Genomic DNA, 22,041 nt, shown 5'->3' on the forward strand with positions numbered 1-22,041 from the left:
ACCAATGCCACATAGTACGAGGTCAAGAATTTGAATCCCCTTGGGCAAGGGCTAATCCCTGCCTTTTATTTAAGTTACATGTAATGTGTACCTTTGAGTAGCATAAGCTGGACTGGACTAATCTCAGATCAGAAAGAAGAAAAAGAAAAAAGAAAAAAAGAGCAAAAGGGTTACAATGAAGTCGAAGTTTGAACCCACAAAAAAAAAAAAAAAAGAATTTAAAAAAAAAAAAAATAAAAAAAAAAATTTTTTTTTAAAAAATTTTTTTTTTCAAAAACCCAAAAAAACCACTTAAAAGGCCCCCTTTCCGAAATAAAGCCCAATGCAAGATACCCCTATTGTTGTAACTAATATATCCATTACCGATTTATACTAGTCAAACCAACTTCAACCGGGTTCGATTGAGAGATAAAGGCAAGATGATCAGAGATGTCCAAAAAGGAGCGATGATCTGATGGTCATAATTGAAAGAGAATTATAAGCGGGAAAGCCAGTATAAAAGCCAGAGAAGATCCGTAGGAAGGTAAGTCTCTAGAATCAACCAAAACTCTAAGCTCACTCTGATTGAACTCCATTACTAGCATTTGAGAAGCTCCAGAGAGCTCCAGAAACACCATCGACACCATACTGACTAGACCGTCGGAGACGAGACGCCGATCAAGACGATCGGCTCCGTTTCATACTGTGATTCTGTTTCTTTCAGGAGTGAGAGGTTGATTGATCGAAGAGCAAACCAGATCGAATCAGATCTGAGGAGTTCGGTGCGAGAAATTACGGTTCAAGGCGATCGGCAAAAATAGCACCAACATTTTGGCGCCGTCTGTGGGAAACAAGTCAGAACAGAAGCTATGGCTCAATCACCTGAGCGAGAGGAGGAATTACCAATAGAAATGGCGGAAACAAGCCAGAGGGAGCCAAGGAGAGTAAATCCAAAAAGAAGAACGAGAGAAGTGGTTCCGATGCCGCAAATTCCAGTGATGCAAACTCGACAGAGGCAGAGAATGCTTGGAGGATCATTCTCCACCTCGTCCAACCGATCGCTTTGAAAGGCAAGAGAAACAATTAGCGAGATACATTGGCGACATCTCGTCCGCAGTTAGATCCAAATCTGACCGCCGAGCGGTTTGAGAGCATGCAAAGATCAAATACCGGAGACACAAAATCCGATGAGGACTTTCATCAAACGGATCGGAGTACATCCCCGAGGAAAGAGTTCCGGTCTTGTCAGCTAGAAGATCTCGAACTCTTTCCCGAGCAAAAGCGACCTCTGTCCCAAACTCTCAGATTCAAAAGTCAGGAGGAAGCCGAAGGAGATCATTTCGAAGGAAGGATCGGAGAAAGTGCGGATCCAAACTATATTCCACTAGAGACTCGAAGATCGAGAATCGTCCGGAGATGATCAATTGAGTCATATCTGGAGCAAAAAAAGCAGGAGCGTTGGGAATTGGAGAGATAAGAGAGAAACAGGAAAATCAGGAGATTGCAGATCTGAAGTTTATGGATCGGAAATCAGTAAAAGATTTCGCGTCCTCGATGATCAGATCCAACGACCGGTGAACAAAGATGGTGGAGAAAAAGCCGAGGAAATAATGAACCGGAATCCATTTGCTAAAGATATTATGTCAAGCACCATTGCCGCGCAATTTTAAACTTCCAACATTCACGATGTACGATGGAAGTACAGATCCAATGGAACATCTCGGCTCGGTTCAACTCGTTATGATGCTAGCGAGTAACTCGATATTTTAAAGTGTCGCTCATTTCCATCTTCCTTGAAAGGATCTGCAACAACTTGGTTCTTCACTTATTACCGGATTCCATTAAGGATTTTAAGGATTTGACGAAAGTATTCTTGTCAAGATTCCAAAGTAGCATGAAAAGCAAAGAAAACTGTTGATAACTTAGCCGCAATCCGCCAAAAATCGGGAGAATCAGTTTCGAAATTATATGAAGAGATTCAATCAGAGTCAATTCAAATTAAAAATTTGAATGAGGCGGTGGCATATGACGCTATGTTCGGAGGCCTAACAGATGAACATCTTCTGGAATTCCTGATCATGAACAAGCCAGCAAATATAGCAGAATTGACGACTCGCTGTAATCAGTATGCAAATATGAAAGACATTCTCCAAGCAAGAAAAGAAACTGATAGCAAGGAGTTAAAAGGAAAGATGATGGAGTTGTGAAATCTGATCGAGAGATCGAGAGAGAGCGAAGGAATAGCAGGAGCTTTTCAAGAAATATTCCTAATCGTCAATACGAAGGGACATTCCCAAACCATTCCAAGAAAACTATACTCCTCTCAACGCAAGAAGATCGGAAATTCCGATGCAAATTCAGCATCGTGGATTTATGAAATGGCCACTACCAATGATAGCAAAGGCGGATGAGAGGAATCCGAATAGGTTCTCAGTAGATATCACAAAGATCATGGTCATGATACCGATGACGCAGAATTCTGAAAAATGAAATTGAACGACCGATCAACCAAGGAAGATTGGACCAATATGTTCAAAAGAGAAATGGGGGAAACAGAGAAATGCTGCTGATCAGCCGAGAAGGTGGAACAATCGAACACCAGCTAGAGAAGAACAAGCCAAGGGAGATTTTCAGTATAACTCTCCGAGAGGAAAATACTAAACAAGCAAGAAAATCGGCAGATTCAACGAAGCGGTCCCCGTCATGACCATCCTGGGAAGTTTGGACTTAAATTCAATTTCAAAATCTAAGGCTCATGCCGTATGTGAATACTTGTCGAATCTCATGTTATTCCTAGAAGAATCAAAATGATGAAGGAAATAGTCTTCACGGAGGAAGAAATGGAAGGAATTCAAGAACCACACGATGACGCCGTTGTGGTAGTCATCGAGGTGGCAAACAGAGATATTCATAGAGTTCGGTAGACACAGGATCATCTCGTAGACATCATGTCTTACGAAGCTTTTCAACGATTGAAGTTGGATACGGTCAAGATAAAACCTTGCAAAGCACAAGACTATTTGGATTTTCCCGGAGAGTCTACTTCGGTAGAGGGGACCGTGGAACTAACGATAACACTTGGAACACATCCACAAACGGTAACTACAGTTACCAAATTTTTGTTAATAAAAAGTCTATCAAAGATACAATATAATTCTTGGGAGACCAACGTTGAATACTATTGGTGCAATAATTTCGACAAGACATTTGAAGGTCAAATTCCCAACGGAAGGTGGCATTGGAGAATGCAAATCGAGATCGGAAAACTTCAAGGCAAAGCTATACAACTTTTTTGAAGGATTCGAAAGCACAAGGTAAGGCACTTGCCTTTTACCGTTGAAGTTACGAGATAATAGGGATGAGGAAAAAATTCAAAGAGGTGAACCAAAGAGAAAAGCTAGAAAAAATTTGTTTTGGTTTGGAGAATCCGAGAAAAAGGGACCATGATAGGAGCTGATCGTAATAGTCAGACAAGGAGCAATTGAAAGAATTTCTTCAAAGAAACGCAGATGTCTTTGCCTGGTCAGCACAAGACATGCCAGGTTTAAGCAGAGAGGTGGCAGAGCATTGTTTATGGATAGATAAATCTATCAAACCAGTGAAACAGAGACGAAGGAATTTCTCATCAGAAAAGCATGATGCAATTAAGGTTGAAGTGGACAAACTTAAGAGATCCGAGTTCATTGAGCAAATCGAGTGTCCAAGGTGGTTAGCAAATGTGGTAATGGTGAAAAAGCATAATGGAAAATGGCGAATGTGTGTAGATTACACTGATTTGAACAAGGCATGTCCCAAGGATTGCTATCCTTTGCCGCGAATTGATCAGCTAATCGATGCCACATCGGGGTCAGCAAATGTTGAGTTTTATGGATGCTTATTCAAAGTTATAATCAAATTCTTATGAAGAAGGAGGATCAACCTCACACGGCATTCATGACCAATCGGGAAAGCTATTGTTATAAAGTTATGCCTTTTGGGTTAAAAAATGCTGGTGCAACATACCAAAGGGCAATGAACAAGTCTGTCACTGATCGGATTGGAAGAAATATGGAGGTTTATGTAGATGATCTTCTTGTAAAAAGTCAATTTAAATCTGATCATCTCGTCGATCTAAGAGAGTGCTTTGATGTATTGAGGAGAAATGGAATGAGACTCAATCCTGAGAAGTGTGCATTTGGAGTTTCATCTGGTAAATTCCTAGGTTTCATGGTCACACAGAGGGGCATTGAAGCAAATCCAGGAAAAATCGGGCTATCTTAAATATGACGGCTCCCAAAGAAGATGAAAGAAATTCAAAGCTTAACAGAAGAGTTGCAACATTAAGTAGATTTATATCCAGATCGGAGATAAGTGTGCACCATTCTTCAAGGCTTTGAAGAATCTAAATGCACTCAACGAATTCAAATGGTCGAGGACTGTCGAATTCATTTGAGGAGTCAAGAGGAGGTTGACCACTCCACCAGCTTTATCTCGACCAAAGCCCGGAGAAAGCTTGCAGATATATCTATCTTCTTCAAAGGCGGCGGTAAGCGCGGTGTTAATCCGGGAGGAAGGTACTGTTCAAAATCCTATCTACTTTGTAAGCCATACATTGTTAGATGCAGAATCTAGATATCTGGAATTTGAGAAACAGGCTTTCGCCTTAATAGTAGCAGCCAGGAAGCTCCGGCCCTATTTTCAGGCTCATCCAATTATTGTTCTTACTAACTGGCCTTTAAAGAAAATACTGCATAAACCTGATCTGGCAGGGAGAATGGTATCATGGGCAGTAGAGTTAACGTAACATGATATAGATTATAAACCTAGAACTGCAATAAAGGCACAAGTTTTGGCCGATTTTATTGCTGAAAGTATTTCATCACCAGAGGAGGAAAAAGATTCTAGTAAGGTGTCTTCTGTGTGGACCTTACATGTAGATGGGTCAAGTCATTCGCAGGGATCAGGAGCGGGAGTGATTTTACAAAGTCCGTTCGGATTTGTAATTCAAAATGCACTTCGGTTTAATTTTCATGCTTCAAACAATGAAGCAGAATATGAAGCTCTTATTGCGGGTTACGACTAGCCAGATCTCTCTGTGTTCAAAGCATCGAAGTAAAAAGTGATTCAGAGCTGGTGGTCAGTCAAGTCACGGGAGCGTATGGTGCGAAAGATGATCGAATGGTCAGCTATCTTAAAAAAGTATCACAATGTAAGGAGTGGTTCACACAATTCTCAGTCACAAGGATATCTCGAAATCAAAATAATGAAGCAGATTCTCTGGCAAAATTGGCATCCGCAAAGTCTGTTTCTATTCCACAACCGTATATTATGAGGAGCTAGATATTCCGGCATATTCAGAGCCGGAGATAATGGAAATTGATGCGAGAGATATCTTGGATGGATCCTATTATACAAAGATCTCGAAGGACGGTATTCTTCCCGAAGATAGGGAAAAGGCCGAATCGTGGAAAAGAAGGGCTGCCAGGTTTATTCTAAAAAATGAGTTATTATATAAAAGAACAGTTTCTGGGCCACTGTTGAAATGTTTGGGACCCTCTGATGCTCTTTATGCCTTATCTGAAGTTCATGAAGGAATTTGTGGAAACCACTTAGGTGGGAAAGCTTTGGCGTATAAAATTTTAAGACAAGGATTTTATTGGCCACGTAATGCAATCTGAGGCAATTGAGTATGTAAGAAGGTGTCATCAATGCCAGATTCATGCACCAATTCAGAGCCAGCCAGCAGAGCAGCTAACATCAATTCTTAATCCTCTCCCATTTGCTATGTGGGGTATGGATTTGTTGGGACCTTTTCCTGTTGCAGCTGGAGGGAAAAAGTTTGTAGTGGCTGCAATCGATTATTTTACGAAATGGGTAGAAGCAGAAGCCTTGGCAACAACTACCACGAGTCAAATTGAAAAGTTCTTCGTAAATCATGTCATATTCAGATATGGCCTACCAAAGATTCTACTGACTGATCACGGACCACAATTTGACAATGAGAGATTCAAGGAATTCTGTGCAGATTATCATATTGAGTGCAAACACTCATCTGTAGCATATCCTCAATGCAATGGCCAAATTGAGGTAACAAATAGAACACTTTTGCAGGGGATAAAAAAGAGACTGGATGAAGCGCATAGTTTGTGGATTGATGAACTACCTCATGTACTATGGGCATATAGGACTACGGTCAGGACCCCAACAGGTGAAACACCTTTCGGATCGGGCGTATGGATCGAAAGCATTGGCTCCAGTGGAAGTTATGGTGGGATCAAATAGATATGAAGGATTTGATCCAATAACTAATGAAGAGGGACTACGGGCAAACCTCGAATTTTTAGATGAAGTCAGAGAAAAGGCCTTATACCGTAATATGGAATATCAAAGGAGAACAGCAGCGTATTATAATGCTCGAATCAAACATAAATCTTTCAGAGTAGGAGATTTGGTTTTGAGGAAAAAATCAGCATCAGATCCAAGGAACTGTGGAAAGCTTTCTGCAAACTGGGAAGGACCATATGTGGTAACAAAAACTCGTGGAGCAAAAACACATATTGGCTGAAGGACTCTCATGGAAGTTGTTTGAAACGACCGTGGAATGTAGTTCACCTTAAGAAATATTATCGAGAGAAAGAATTTTCCCGGTATTCTTGGAGAATGCATTTTATTAAACGTGGTCATCCAAAGTTTCTTTCTCGTTATTAATCCAAAAGACATCTATGCGAACCAGCTTTCTTCCGATCAAGCCATTTCAACGCTGATCCAGGATCATTCTTTTTGAGGATGATCCCGACTTTCCAGAAGTCGACCCAAGTGGTCACCTTCCGAGGCCAGGTCATGCTTTCCGAAGCCGATCACGGATCATTCCGTACCGAGGGTGATCCCGACTCTTCATGAGTTAGGCTCAAGTAGCCAGCCTTCCGAGGCGTGATTATGCTAGCTGATCCGGATCATTCCGCACCGAGGGTGATCCCGACTCTTCGTGAGTTAGGCTCAAGTAGCCAGCCTTCCGAGGCCTGGTCATGCTTTCCGGCCGATCACGGATCATTCCGCACCGAGGGTGATCCCGACTCTCGTGAGTTAGGCCTCAGGTAGCCGCCTCCCGAGGCCCGGTCATGCTTTCCGAGGCCGATCACGGATCATTCCGCACCGAGGGTGATCCCGACTTTACGTAAGTCGTGCTCGGTAGCCAGGTCACGCTAAGCTAATCACGGATCATTCCTTTCGCGAGGGTGATCCCGGATTGTTCCTTCCGAGGAATGATCCCGACTTCCCGATTCCGAGTCGCTCAAGCAGCCAGCCTTCCGAGGCCCGGTCGTGCTTTCCGAAGCCGATCACGGATCATTCCTTTTGCAAGGATGATCCCGACTTTCCGAAGTCAGCTCCAAGAGCCATCTTTCTAAGGCAGCATTCGGATCGAGTACGACGGAATTAATCAAGAAAATAACTCAAGGATCAAAGTTACACTCAAGTCTATTAATTGAAGTTCAAAAGTCGATCGGGTATTAAATCAACATCTCAAGGTATCTCGATCGTATTAAAAATCCTTTTAAATACTTTTTCATCGAGGTATTTCAGCAAGATATATAATATAAAAATAATCACAATAGAAGGAGGGAAGAAAATTTCATTCACATAAAAGTTGAACAAGTTAAAAAAAAAAAAAAAAAACCTCATATGCAAAAGAGGTAGGCAAGAAAGAAAAAGGTAAGTTCATAAAGCAAAAAGAGTGTTTTCTTCATATGTGTGATTTTGTAGATGGATCAACATCTCGTAGCATTACCGCACGGATCAACATCAACAACATCATTAGCAGCAATATCTTCATCTCCTTGAGCGGGTAAGTTATCATCATCATTATCATCTCAACCACCGGCGTAATGATCCGGGCCGAGCTGGAGGAGTCACTCATATCATTATCAGAATCATCTTCTGATGAACAATCAGAACTGGGATGCTTCAAATTCCTAAGATCAAAAAAGGTTCTAGAAGGGAGAAACTCTGGAGATAACAACTTGAAATCTAAACCAGGATGAGTCTTAAGGATCTCTGAAAAAATTTGGTCAGAGCAGTCCTTTACCATATTTTTGCAAAACCCTAGGAAAGTTGGATTATCTCCAACTTCCTTCATAGAGGAGGTAACCGAATTTAAAACTATCTCGGTTTTCACTTTGTATTCTTCTCTTTTCAATTTCAAATTGTTTCCTCTCTCGCCTCTAAGTCTTCATGCAGCAAAGTTTTGAATTTTAAAGTTTCATCCAGGAGTGCATGAAGGTTTTCTTTCTCCTTAGAAACCAAATTAAAGGAAGCATTGAGATTATCCTTTTCTGTTGTTATCTCATCGAGCCTTAACTCCAAACCATTACTCTTATCCTCCAAAGCAGACTTCTCCAGCAGAATTGAACTGAAAGCTTTCACATGATATTCTTGTGCCAACTCTAAAGCAAAATTTAGCTTCTCAATCTCATCAAACTTCTCCCCGGAGTTCATTCTTTTCCTTCTCAATACTTTGTGACCGCACCAAAGCTCGGTCGCCTTTCCTTTAAAATCTTCTCTTTCACTCGTGGCAATTTTGGCCTCGTCAAGGGCATCATCCTTTAACATTTTAAGTTGAAAAAGCTCATTCCTATGATTCAAAACGGCTTCTCTCAACATAGAAACTTCTTCCCGCAATTCAAGACAATGGTCGAGCAAATTTCATAATCATTATGCAAACTATCAAGATCATTCATCAAATCTATTTCTCTCGAACTCAGCTGTGTTAATTTTCTCTCCCGAAGATCCCAATTTTCTTCGAAGATCCCGTACCTCATTAACCAATTCGAAGTTCTTCTTGATCGGTTCATCATTTTCCCGAGACAAAGTTTTTTCTCTCTCCAACACTTCGGAAAATGCATTGAAGGCAGCCCCAAAACATCTCGATCAATCAATAATATATATATATATATATATATATTATATATATCTATCAATATATAGTATATATTAAAGACAATATAAATAATCGATCAAAAGTAAATCAGTTCTAAATAAATAAATAAAAAAAGGGTCTAATTCTTACCCCCACCCATGAGAATAAAGATCGAATCGACATCCGTGCAAGATTCTTCTTGTCACGAGGGATTCTCGCCTTTTGTACCCCATTCTCTAGCAGCCTCCCAATTACGGGCCGGGTCGTGGTGATTTTCTTTTAAAAACCACTCGGGGTGGAAAGGATTCCCGAATCAGCATTGCTCATGGTATCATCAACCCGATCAAGGGCTGGTTGGAGATCAGCTATCTCAAGAATATTCTCGGGATTAACATTCACCGCAAAGATCATTTGAACCAGTCTCGCATGATGATATTTTCTTGGTCTTCATGACCGACATGAGGGTCAATTACCATGAGAGCTTCAGGAGGGACAAGATTATTCTCTGGGAGAACTACTTCATGAATTCCATGGGAAACATTTTGGTTATTGTCCTCCAAGGGAGGAACATCTTGATCACTTTTCTCAGGAGGGGGAACATCAATATCTGGAGGAGCAAGAACATCAGTATCTGGGACAGCAACATCCAACACAGGGATGGATAAAGGTAAAACGGAAACGGAAATTTCATTCACACGATCCTCGGCAACAACATCCAAGGGAGAGACAGGAACATCAACATTTTCATCACATAATTGATCGGCTATTTCTTCAATAATACCACCTGCAGCATGTGTTAGTATGTCTTCAGCAATTTTCTTCAGGTGGTCAGAAGAATAGTCAAATAAATCCTTACCTTGACCTTCGTCCTCAACCATTTTTTCTGGGAAGACGGAAGTATCATGAGGAATTTCTTCACGTGGATTATCTTCAACAAAGTGGGAACTTCTTTGGGGGCAATATGAATTTCTTTTCTTCTTTTCTTCTTCTTCTTTGAGCCAGACGGGCCCTGGTCAGAGACTGGACCTGTAGACCTAAGTCTACATCTCAGTGTATTGGAGGTTCTGGAGGTCCTCATCTTGGGACCAGGGATTTCACTTGCAACTGTTTTCACAATTTGCACATCAGCATCTTCTCTGATGGCACTTTCTGGAGCCGGGGTAGTTTTCTCTTGATCATGGGAATCTCTCTTAGCAGTTTTTCTTTTCGAAGGATGACGGGCAATGTGTTTTCTTTTCTTGGAGGGTTTAATAACCCTAGAATCAGACTTCTTTTCCTCTGAAACACTTCTCCGTAGGTCAGCAACATTAAGGATGGGACGAGCAATTACTTCTGATGGCAAAAATATATGATAATGAGTAAGGATTACAAAAAGATAGAAAGGTATACAACAGTTATTATCTTTACCTGGAAAAAGGCCGTGACTAATGAGACTCGCATCCTGTCTTCAACTTGGCCGCATCTATGGGAGTTCCAGTCGGAATCATACTCCAGGTTATTCGGTCATATTCAGTAAGCACAGGACGTACTTTTAGAGGAGATAAGGATTCCAAGGAATGAAGACACCATCGAGACCGGAAGTTTGGATTTGGAATAGCGCAGAAGAAGTATTTTTCCCGCCATTGCTTATTGTCATGGGGAATGGAAGAATCAATGAAAATTTTGGATTCTCTTCCCAGTTCACCCAAAATGCAGGTTCTTTTGGCAAAGTGAAGGTATCCGCGTTCGCGGGATACTTTCAAGGTGTAATAATTTCTGAAGAGATCAACAGACGGGACACGATTCATCTGGAGAATAAACGCAAAAAAACAGTAAACCAGCCTCCAACTATTTGGAGTAAGCTGAGAAGGACAGACATGATAATAGTCCAATAAAGATTGAACTACGGGAATCAGGGGGATTCTAAAACTTGAATCAAGGTGATCAAGGTAGATGGTGATAACACCAGGATCAACTAAGTAAGGACGGTCGGAGGAGTCAGGAACCCATACTCTAGCATCAGAAGGAAAATGGTAACTTTCCAAATAAGAATCCAGGTGGGATTTCTTTATTTTAGTGGGATACCATTCAGACCGGCATGCTTTGGGTCCATTTTTTCTCCGGACATGTTGACAGGAGTATAAGGAAGGATGGCTTCATCATGAGCATACGGGACCGGTTTCCAATCGAAGGATTATGTTGAGAAGAGGAAGAAGCACCGGACACATTTTTCATTTGCTCTCTGTTTGGAGGTATATCAGGTTGGGAAGAGATACTGGGTACTGAAGGATTGGAAGCAGGATCCATGGCGGAGATAAGAAAGGAAGAAGAAGAAGAAAATTGAAAAGGTAAAATCTGAAAAGGAGTAATAAAGGAGTTAGCAGATAGGTATGTTGGTGTTCGCGAAGGAGAATAGAGTACGGAAAGGAAAAGGCGACAGTTGATAGATATATATAAAGAATGAGAGAGGATTTCTTGAAAGGAGGGGGAAATACACGATGGTCCAAAATCAATGGTCATTACCTTTCGTGAACCGACGCGTGGAATTAATCAGCTAATGCATGAAAAACAGCAATTGAAAAGAATGAAGATGATGTGTGAAAGGGCAAGGGAACAATATGATGGCAATGCATGGGAAAAAGACGAAGTCAGTGATCAAGCGGTGGTAACGTTAAGGAAGTTAAAAAGTTATATTTGAAAATTCAGAAAAAGATCCCGACAAGACAAGTGATTTCAGCCGGTTTTAAGATAATTTGGGGGCGAGTACAAAGTAATATAATTTCAACCAATACAAAGGACATGATTTCATGAGAGATATGATTATAAGCAGATTTTCAAGATAATGATGATATGATACGATAACTCGTCATCAAGGTTTTGAAGAAACCGAGGATTACCTGGGGAAAACGCGTAATAGCTGGACAAGGAATACTGTGTGATTTTGATGAAAAGGATAAAACCTCCTGACCAGAGTCTCATACAAGTTCGACCTGATCAGCAGGCTTGGGGGCTTATGTTGTAACTAATATATCCATTACCGATTTATACTGGTCAAACCAACTTCAACCAGGTTTGATTGAGAGATAAAGGCAAGATGATCAGAGACGTCCAAAAAGGAGCGATGATCTGATGGTCATAATTGAAAGAGAATTATAAGCGGGAAAGCCAAGATAAAAGCCGAGAAGATCCGTAGGAAGGTAAGTCTCTAGAATCAACCAAAACTCTAAGCTCACTCTGATTGAACTCCATTACTAGCATTTGAGAAGCTCCAGAGAGCTCTGTAATCACCATCGACACCATACTGACTAGACCGTCGGAGACGAGACGCCGATCAAGACGATCGGCTCCGTTTCTTACTGTGATTCTGTTTCTTTCAGGAGTGAGAAGTTGATTGATTGAAGAGCAAACCAGATCGAATCAGATCTGAGGAGTTCGGTGCGAGAAATTACGGTTCAAGGCGATCGGCAAAAAAAAAAAAAAAAAACATATTTTTGAAACCCCCTTTTTCTTTTACAAATCCCTTTTGGTTTCCCCCCAATTAAAGATGTCAAGGTTCTCCTTCAATCTTTCCTTGTTGAAGCTTTTGTCAAGGCACCCATCTGAGGCAAACCTGCATCATGCATTAGGAAGCTAATTGGTATGTTTTTTCAATGAAAAGATTCATTCAAAACTGTATTTCTACCTTTACTTTCTCTTTAAATTTCTGATTATTATAAGTGACGTTGGCAGAGATAAAATGATAGGTCAACCCAAGAAATCCATGGAGAGAGAGAGCATTATATCCATGTTGAATCAATGAAAAATACTAAAGAATTCTATACAAATACGGTATTACATGTCAAATAGACCTACACCTCTCTCTTCTTCTTTTCTTACCCTAATTGCTGCTTATTGGGTGCTATGATGATCAAGATTATGAGTCCAGATCCTCTATTTGAAGGTAGATGATTGCACTATCGATCCTCACCTGATAAGAACTGGTGATTAGTGTTTCTTACATGGTTTGTTCTTTTGTTTTTTTAAGGACAAGCTGGCACTACAAGAAATAAGGGCTTTTGCCACGGAAAATTACCGTGGCAAAAGCCCAATAACCGTAGCAAAAAATAACCCGACGGTAAAAATTCCGTTGGATTTCCGTCGGTTAGGGAGCCGTCGTAAAGAGATACGACGGTAATATCCGGGGGTCGGTTCTGCTCCCTTTAGCTACGGTAATACCTTACCGTGGCAAATACTTGCATTTATGCCACGGTAATTACTATTTTTCGCTACGGTAATTTTGTACCGTGGCAAATACTTATTATTATGATTTTTTTTATTTTTTCCTTTTTTGGTGGGTTTATATTTATAAATCCAGCACGAGAAAGGAGAAAAATAGAAGAGAAATGAGAACTTCAATTGATTGGCTGGGGATATATTTTCAGAAAAGAGAATGAAAAAGAGATATTGTAATCAACATTTCTTCAAAGAAACGCCTATACATTTCATGTAACTGAAGACTACATGACTTTGAAAGAAGAGAGAAGATTCTCTTCTCTTTACAGGATACCCAGAGATCAATTTCACAAAATGATCAAGAACAAATTCCTATCAGCTGCAGCATGCTCCCCTTTGAGAAACAGTTCCATCTCAACCTCCTGCTGACCCTTGTGGATGTCCATAGCCAATATTGATGCCAGATGACTATCATCACAACCAATAGGATTAGATACCAGGCCTTGTTCTGATTCTATGGAGCTTGTTTGAATGTTTGCAGTTGAGATCATTGGTGCTACCTGACAGATACATTGATCATGGTTCAGCAAAAGATCAGATGGAAGAAGGACTTACTTCAAAACACATATCTGCAACTGTATTGTCTCTCATGGGAAGGGCTAAAGAAATACTTGGGCTGCAGTGATTACAAATAGAGATGTAGGCATAAAGAAAACAAATAGTCCTATTGATTTCCCTAGCTTTAATCTCAAGTGAAAAAAAGAAGTTTTAGAATGAATATCAAACGCACATAATAAAGTGAAACTGTGTCAGCAAATAAGAACCATCTCTTTGGATCAAAAGCAGTTAACCGTGAACTCCTAGGAAATTACTGCTAAACTCTAAAAAAAAATTTTAAAAAGAATTTCATTTAGAAATTTAAGATGGAGCTGGACGAAGCCTCCTGTTTTGTTGTCTAACTGTTTGTTTCCACTTGAGTGGGACCTAAAGAAGAAAATTAATTGGTAGCAGGTTTGCAATTTGTTCACAATTGTCTAAACCAAGTCAAGCCAGAAAATATGGTCATGGAAGTTCTTGAACTTGCTGGTTACTTCATTCAGTAACATCATTTGACAGTTTGACTCAATATGGTTTGTGAAAAATCAAGCAGGTTTACTATAGCTCCTTGACTGTACAGGATAGAAAGAAGAAATTACTAATTTGCATTCACATTTCATTCATATTATGAGGGAACAACAAAGAAGTTGAACAGAGCTGAATCAATAGCTCAATGTGGCAATTTCACAGTAGCAAATGAAAGAGAATTCAAACTTAATATCTTTCAAAAGGTCTAAGACCTAAGACTCATATCCAGAATACCATTTGCTCAATAGGTTTAACTTGTTCCAATCAAAGAAAATCTAGTCATGCATGGATGTATATTAACATCAACACAATATTGCCATGATCTTATCATAAATAAATCAAGGTATTAATCTCCTTGGCTTTCACAAGCCTTTCAAATCCCTTAAAGAAATGCCACCCCTGAACCTTGCTGATTCTATGGAGCTTCTTCTTCTTCATTCCAGCAATCTTCAAGCATTCAACAAGAAGCCTTTAGTCACTCCAGCAGCAGCCACATAAGCACAGAATTCCCCCACCCACATTCCTTGTCTCCTATCACTCTCACAACCCTCCCCCTCCTTTCCCCTGTTTTGCGCAAGGTCTAGGAACCCCCCCCCCCCTCCCTCCACTGCAGACCCTTTCAAGCCCTTCCCCACCCCCAACAGCACCCTTATCACCCTCCCCTCCCCCACCTCTCCCTGAACCCTACAGCTCCCCTACCCCCTCTCCTCCCCTTCAGCAGCTTCAAAACCCCATACCCTCTAGTCTCCTTTTCCCCCAGCACCTTTAACTTTCCTTTTCTCTCCCTAGGATCACACCACCCTTAGTTCTACTATTATTCTCCCAATTAAACCTAGTTTCCCTAGTTCAGAAAAATTCCTGCACTTCATCTTCTTCCTCTGAACTTTTTGCAAATTATTTTCTTACTACTGAAACCTAAACCTATTTCAATTCAGACCATACCCCACATTCCAGAACATCAAACACAAACCAATAATTCAGTCATTTGAAGGGGCACACCATATCACATTTGAATGCTGTACTGACTTGATAAAGGAAAATATTTAGCATATTAATCCTAGAGGCCCCAGGGAGTAGTGAGAGAAAGAGAGAGGAACAGAGGTGTATGAACCCATTATGAACAGATCTTCACCATTTTTCTTTGTAATTGATAACCTGCAGACCAAAAACTAAAATTTAAAAATTACAAAAGCATTTGATATAGTCACCAATTCTGATTTCAGTAGGACAATCATCACATCAAGATATATTCTGTTCTTGCAAATGGGTAAGTTACTGATGAAATGGATCCTACTATCTGTTTTCCCTGCACATAAGATATGTGCTAGGCATCAAAGATATAAATCATGTGTTTGAGTGGACAAGGTGGTGCCTTGGTCCACGCATCATCCAACTCCTTGAGGCAACTAGACCCAGTGACAGTCATGCTGCCAGTGATTCTATAGATAGTTATGACAGAATTGGCATCTAAAACTACTGATTTAACTAATCAAGATATAATTGCAAGCAGAATGATAATGCATGATTGACAAAGGCACCCAAAGATGAAGCGGAAGGACATTCTATCTATGGAACTTGAACCTAAAGATAATGTTTCAACTAGAGAAAAATCAAAACCAAGAATAGGGATCAAGCAAGGATATTGAAAGTAAGAACCATACTCACCTCAAGTACGTCGTCGGTCTTGCATTAGGAACTCTATGTCAGCCCTGAGCGAAGAGTAGCCACCCTGGAGCGAAGATATCTCTTTAGCCTGACTAGCTAGCTCTTTAGCCTGACTAGCTATCTCTTCAGCCTGTGCCGATGTTGTTGCCTCTAATGTGTGTATCTTAGCCCGCAATTGTGTATTCTCTTTAACATATGACTTGTTGAGCTCTCTTGCTGTCCCATGTACTTGTGTTGGAGTTATTCCAACTCCACACATCCGTACTCGACCATGGACATCTTCACCTACACAATCTCTAAAAACTTCATCTTGCACGGCAGGGTCCCCTCGCATTTCTTCAGGAAGTTCATTGAGTTGTTTTTCCATATTGGCCTACATTTGAAACACAAAAATCAGTTACAAGATATATTAATTGAAGCTATAAAATGATAGTACCTCATTTATGATTTAATAACTTACAATGATCAAGTTAGCAACCTCGTCTGTAGGGTCACGTGTAATCTTGAACATTTCCATACGAGTGGGAGGTTCTTTCTCTGGGTGCTCCTGACGCTAAATAATTAAGAAACAATAAAATATTATAACATGTGAACTTCCATAAACAACATCTGAACTTCCATAAACAACATTTATACTTTCAAATTACATCATATACATTTTTCTCTCGAATTACAGCAAAAGAAGTCTTTCCTGTGTTGTGCAATGATTTTAAATTTTTCCTATTGTCAATATTGCGGGCTGACACAACCTAAAATATTTTCAAATACACAGAATTAGATTAGAAATATTATTGCTAACATAATTTACTATTTTGTCACAAGATGAGCTAAATTCTAGGCATCATACCTGACTAGCCTTTTGGCCCCATGTCTCGAGGAGTATATTCCATTGTTCTAATGGAACACGCTTATCTAAATGGGCTAACCTCTCCTCATGTGTTCCGTACTTGTTGAACACATTTACCTTAAGCTCATGCTTAAAATCCTTCCATCTTTCATTGAGCTTAATTTCCACCCAACTCCTTAAACCATCAGGGAGATTGAATTTTTCCTACAAATATAATATGGTAAAAGTTAGTCTAGCTCTAGGCAATATATGAATACAAACATCTAAATATTGGTAAGAAATATGATATGGGAAATATATCTTACATATATCTTATCCACCGCGTCATCTTTCAGAGGTTGTGGGATTTTCCTCCAATCAGAATAGGATAAAGGAAGTAGGTGTGCATCCCTTGCTTTAACTCCAACCCAAGTCATTAACTTTGCAGTTGTTTCGTTGCAAGGTTGACCATTATCATCAATTTGTACATCAATTTTGCCTACGAGTTCTTCAATCGCCTTCCCTCGAGCCGGCCCTCTTCCAGATTTCTTGCCACCTAAAAATATTCAATTCTAGTGAGATACACATATTAACTATTAGTTAAACAAACATAAATTTGCTAAAGATGTTTAATCTCTTACCTGTAGACCCTGAACTCGAAGATGGAGGAGAGAACTCATTGTCACTCATGTTTGGCAACAACCTGCATGAAGTAGCAAATAACTTAACAAGAAAAGGAAGAAGTACATCCACAGATGCTGATGGAACTCTGATCATGACTGTTATTTAAGACTTTTATTTATTGACACAATATGCTCAAAAGCTTCAGTGAAGACCCCAGAATTACTAACACTAGAAGAGAAATTTTTGAAGATACAAGTTTGATAGACTGCCATATTGTCTTGAAAATGCAGATAAACGAGTTTCTGTTCATTAACAATAACTCTCTTTCTGTGCAGGCTTTCAACAGTTTCTTTTTGCTAATACCATAATTATCAGTAGTCAGGGCCAGCAAGGTGACTCTTGCTCTTATCAAACAGGGTAGGAAGTTCATCTCCTAGTCTATGACCAACATGGACTGACTGGAATGCCTCCACAAGGTCATCGACAGCAATTAATCTGTAAAGTTCATCTTTAGATATCCAGTACTTTTGTTGATCTTTCCTGGATGTAACCTATGATTCAAATCATCAAACTAATACAGTCCCAGCCTCTCACGCTACTCATTTAAGCAATAAAAACAAACAAACATCTTCCAAAAACCACAGGAGAAGACCTCCCAATTACAGATTCAAGAGCACTGAAGCAATATTAGAAAAACACAGCAGCAGAGAAACCCCACAGGGAGGGAAGGGTGAGAGTTGGATTGTGATGGTGAATGAAATTGGGTGATCTACATCCACAAGTGTAATAAAGTGGTTAACACACAATGTTGATGGTTCTGCTACATGCTTAAACATGCCTTTGACTTCCTACAATATGCTTCTCCATCGTTTTGGACTGCAAATCGAGGAAAAAAGTTGCAAGATATTGAGAAATCAAGGACAAAAATTTTATCAGAGATTATCACAAGTAATTTATCCTCTATTTAAGGAAGCAACTAGTACATGAAAATGACAGAGCAAATTGATAGAAGATTCTGTCCAAAATAAAAACAAATAGAAATAGAAAATACTAAGACAGAAACAAAAGAAAATTAGAAAGTATCCAAAAATTAAACTCCAGACTATGAAGAAGCAGAACAACCTTCTGACCCCCAGCAGGTAATGCTGCCACAAAGAGCAGCTACTACGAGCCTATGAAACAAGAAGCCAATCAACTAATAAAGAATTAGAAGCAATGCAGACAGAGCTAGTCTAATCTTCAGGCTATGGGAATGCAAACCTAAAGGGGATAAAGTCAATCTAGCTTCTTCTTTTTTCATTCTTCATCCTGAGGCCTTAGCTCAAAATGGAAGAGCACTTGATTAATCAGGATATGATGGTTTGACTCCATCAGGATTTACATTATTGTTTTATTTTTCTTTATTTTCATTTTCTTGGTGAAAACAAAGTTGGGTAGAAACATGACAGCAAAAGCTTCTCTTTTTAATCATTGTTTGAAAGTTTGTTGAGTTGCGGACGAACCATAATTTATCCAAAATCTTAAGACATATGGATACCTAAGGGTTTGCCCAATAGCAAGTGTCATAATTAAAGTAAACCAGGAAATTACTAAGAAAAATCACCAAAACTGCTAATGAGAACCTCTCAAGGGAAAATAGATACCAAAACTGCTAATGAGAACCTAATAGGTCATTTGAAAGGCACCATCAATGATTCACATCAACTCATACAGCTGATCAGCTTATATTACTCTGCTTCCCGGAAGGAAAAAAAGTATTATTATCTGTAAGAGTATTAGAGTACCGAAGCGGCAAGATGATCTTCCATACTCATCTATAACAGTGTTATCATAAACCTTTCTGCTTTCACGGTGGAGAAAGTCCTCTTATTATTCCTTAAGTGGTAGGTAATACAGACTCAAAAACAATTTCAGCTACAACAGGGGATGTCAAGCATGAAACTCGAAACAACATTATACTTTGGCTCGTGTTGATTGAGTCAATAAACCAAAACTGAACCAATATACAGTAGTAATCACGATGCTAAATACAAGGAAACACTTATCGAGCCAAATCTGCAAAAGTAAATAGTTTAACAAAGGTATTCAGACGTCACCGTTACTACAGTATCCAATATCTCCAATAGTTGAACAGAAGAAAAGAAATGGACAATTACTAAACACCAATCACGATTACTCCGTTTTCAATTAAGAAAAGACGCGGGAACCACTGTTGGAGAAACTTGAGTTGATGAAATAGTAAGTGGAAACAGATAATATAGATCTAAGGGAAAACGAAGCAATGCAATCACCGATGGAAGACGAAGACTAACAGTTGAAACGAAGAAAATATAGATCTCAAGCAATGCAATTGGTTGAGCATATGAAAGAGAAATCGAAGACTAACCGTTGGTTCGCTACAATCACCGACGGAAGACGAAGCTTGCGTCAAACAACAATCACTTCCTGCAATCGCTGCAATCACCTATGCTTCTCAGCTTCGTGCGCTGCTTCTCCGCTGGAACCACTAAAACCCTAGACTCTAATGCGGGAGGAAATTCCTTAGTCCATCAAAAACCGCAAATCAAAAGTTGTAAATGCCTCAGCTATGTGAGCAGACGGGTCAAATCTCCCAATATTTCCAAGGATTCGCAGTCATTCATCACTTCTGCTCAGAGAAAGGTCAATCTGTTCTTCACTTCATTCTTCACTTCTGCTCAGTGTATCGTAAGAGAGGGTTTCAAGATATTTGAGAAAATTATTAGGAGAGCTTAATTCAGATTTAAGGTTAATCACAGAGAAGTAAAGTCATATTAGCTTCGCGCGAGAATAAATAGAAAGCGCGTAAAATCATTTTTTGAAATAAAATGAATACATATACTACGGTAATTAGTTACCGTGGTATATATTGTACTATTTGTATAATCGATCTGTAGTAAAAACTATTACCACGGTAAGTACCAACCGTAGCTTCTATATTAAATGCTAAAATATTTACTATGGATAAAAATTCCCGTAGCATAACATTACTAAGCACAAACTCTTGCTACGGTAAGTACATACTGTAGCTTATATTCTAAATATTAAACTATTTGCTACGGGGAAACTGTCCCGTAGCATATAATCTAAATACTAATATTTTAAGTGGTCTATTATCGGCTTAATTATCCTATTTGCCACGGTAATTTAGTTTAAATTACCGTGGCAAATGATCTAAGTATCTAAGCTAAGGGTTGGTAATCTATTTGATTATCCTATTTGCCACGGTAATTTAGTACCGTGGCAAATGATCTAAGTATGTAAGGGTTGGTAATCTATTTGCCACGGTAATTTAGTACCGTGGCAAATGATCTAAGTATTTAAGCTCAGGGCTAATCTATTTGCCAGCAAATGTCTAAGTATTCATGCCAAAAGAATGGTCCAAGTATTATCAATTTGACCAATGGGTTGGTAATCTATTTGCTACGGTAATTACCGTAGCATTTAGTCAATCTATTTGCTACGGTACATTACCGTAGTATTCAGTTAATCTATTATCACGGAATATTCTACAGTGGCATATATGAAGTTGTTGCCACGGGAATTTTCTACTGTGGCATATATGGAGTTGTTGCCACGGGAATTTTCTACCGTGGCATATAATACCGTGTATACTACGGTTATCTTGATTCCGTGACAATTACATGGCCTTTTGCCACGGTTGCATTTTTCCGTGGCAATTGCCATGTTTTCTTGTAGTGTGGTGAGAAAAATGGTCTCAAGAATGGCCTTTGCACTTGCATGTCATGTCAAGAGAACAAAAACTTGATGATAAAATGGTCCCGACAATGAAAGTCTCTCAAGACTACACCCACCCCACCCCTATTTGCAAACCCCTTTAACTTGCTCCCTTACCCGGTGCCTTGCTCGAATATTAAAATTTACATGTTATGAGCCCAATTGGGAATATTTCTAATATGGGTATTACCAAACACTCAATTTCCAAACAAAGAATGAACTCTCACCTAGAAACATCAAAAATCAATCTAACAAGAACTTAGAGTTTCACCTGAGCAAGTGTCTTTCTTCTTGCCTCTGCTATCTCTTGTAGAGTCGCACACTCCATAACTCTGTTGGTGCCCCAAGCTGTTCCTTTAGCACCCAAGAGAGAGAATGCTGTTATATGTATTCCCTTTTCCTTGCAGAACTCCATCAGCTTCTTCTGCTGCCAAAGTGGGTTCATTTCCACCTGAAATAAACAAATAGTACTAAGGCTTAGCTACACCACAGCTTATATTTGGAGAAGATTGAGATCCAAACAAACTCACTTGATTGACGGCTGGAGGAATCTTAGCGAATGCAAGTAAATCTTGGATCTTCTTGCAAGAGAAGTTAACTGACTCCGACGGATCTCGTGAGGCCGAGCTTCTGACATTGCTCCATTGATTCCCAAACAGATTTGAGATCCACAGGAAGAAGGTCTTCCTTGTTAAAGGGAAATTCAAATTCCTCTGGTTTCAAAGTTGCAGGATAATGGATGAGGTAGAGATCAAGGTACTCCAATTGAAGATTCCTACAAAGAAACAGTCCTTTTGAGAGCTATGTAGTAAGCAAAACTAGATGGGTTTGCTTTTACTGGAGAGTCCTTTTGAGAGCTGGAATGACACGGTCATGGTGAGCATTAGTACACCATAATTTGGAAGTGATGAAAAGTTCATCTCTCGATTTGATGAGGCCAAGGCTTTGAGCTTCTTTGATGGTTTCTCCAAGAGGCTGCTCT

At 39.6% G+C, this 22,041-nt stretch overlaps 1 protein-coding gene across 2 annotated transcripts; it reads right to left on the reverse strand.

The window, feature by feature from the left end:
- Positions 1–13,259: 13,259 nt before the first annotated feature.
- LOC149000455 (uncharacterized) lies at positions 13,260–21,412 on the reverse strand. 2 transcript variants are annotated; one of them, XM_089140407.1, is made up of 7 exons: positions 21,331–21,412; positions 17,321–17,382; positions 17,006–17,235; positions 16,701–16,904; positions 16,314–16,406; positions 15,854–16,226; positions 13,260–13,623 (listed from the first exon to the last, which is right to left on the reverse strand). In XM_089140407.1, exons 2-6 carry the CDS (start codon positions 17,367–17,369, stop codon positions 15,855–15,857), a joined length of 948 nt encoding a protein of 315 aa, XP_088996533.1. In that variant the 5' UTR covers positions 17,370–17,382; positions 21,331–21,412; the 3' UTR covers positions 13,260–13,623; position 15,854. The 2 variants fall into 2 exon arrangements, with proteins under 2 accessions (XP_088996533.1, XP_088996532.1); XM_089140406.1 differs by lacking the exon at positions 21,331–21,412 and having other exon boundaries at positions 17,321–19,171.
- Positions 21,413–22,041: the final 629 nt, after the last annotated feature.

The sequence above is a fragment of the Hakea prostrata genome, chromosome 11 (assembly GCF_041222555.1).
Source record: "Hakea prostrata isolate BN-2017 chromosome 11, UWA_Hpros_2, whole genome shotgun sequence".
Lineage (NCBI taxonomy): Eukaryota > Viridiplantae > Streptophyta > Magnoliopsida > Proteales > Proteaceae > Hakea > Hakea prostrata.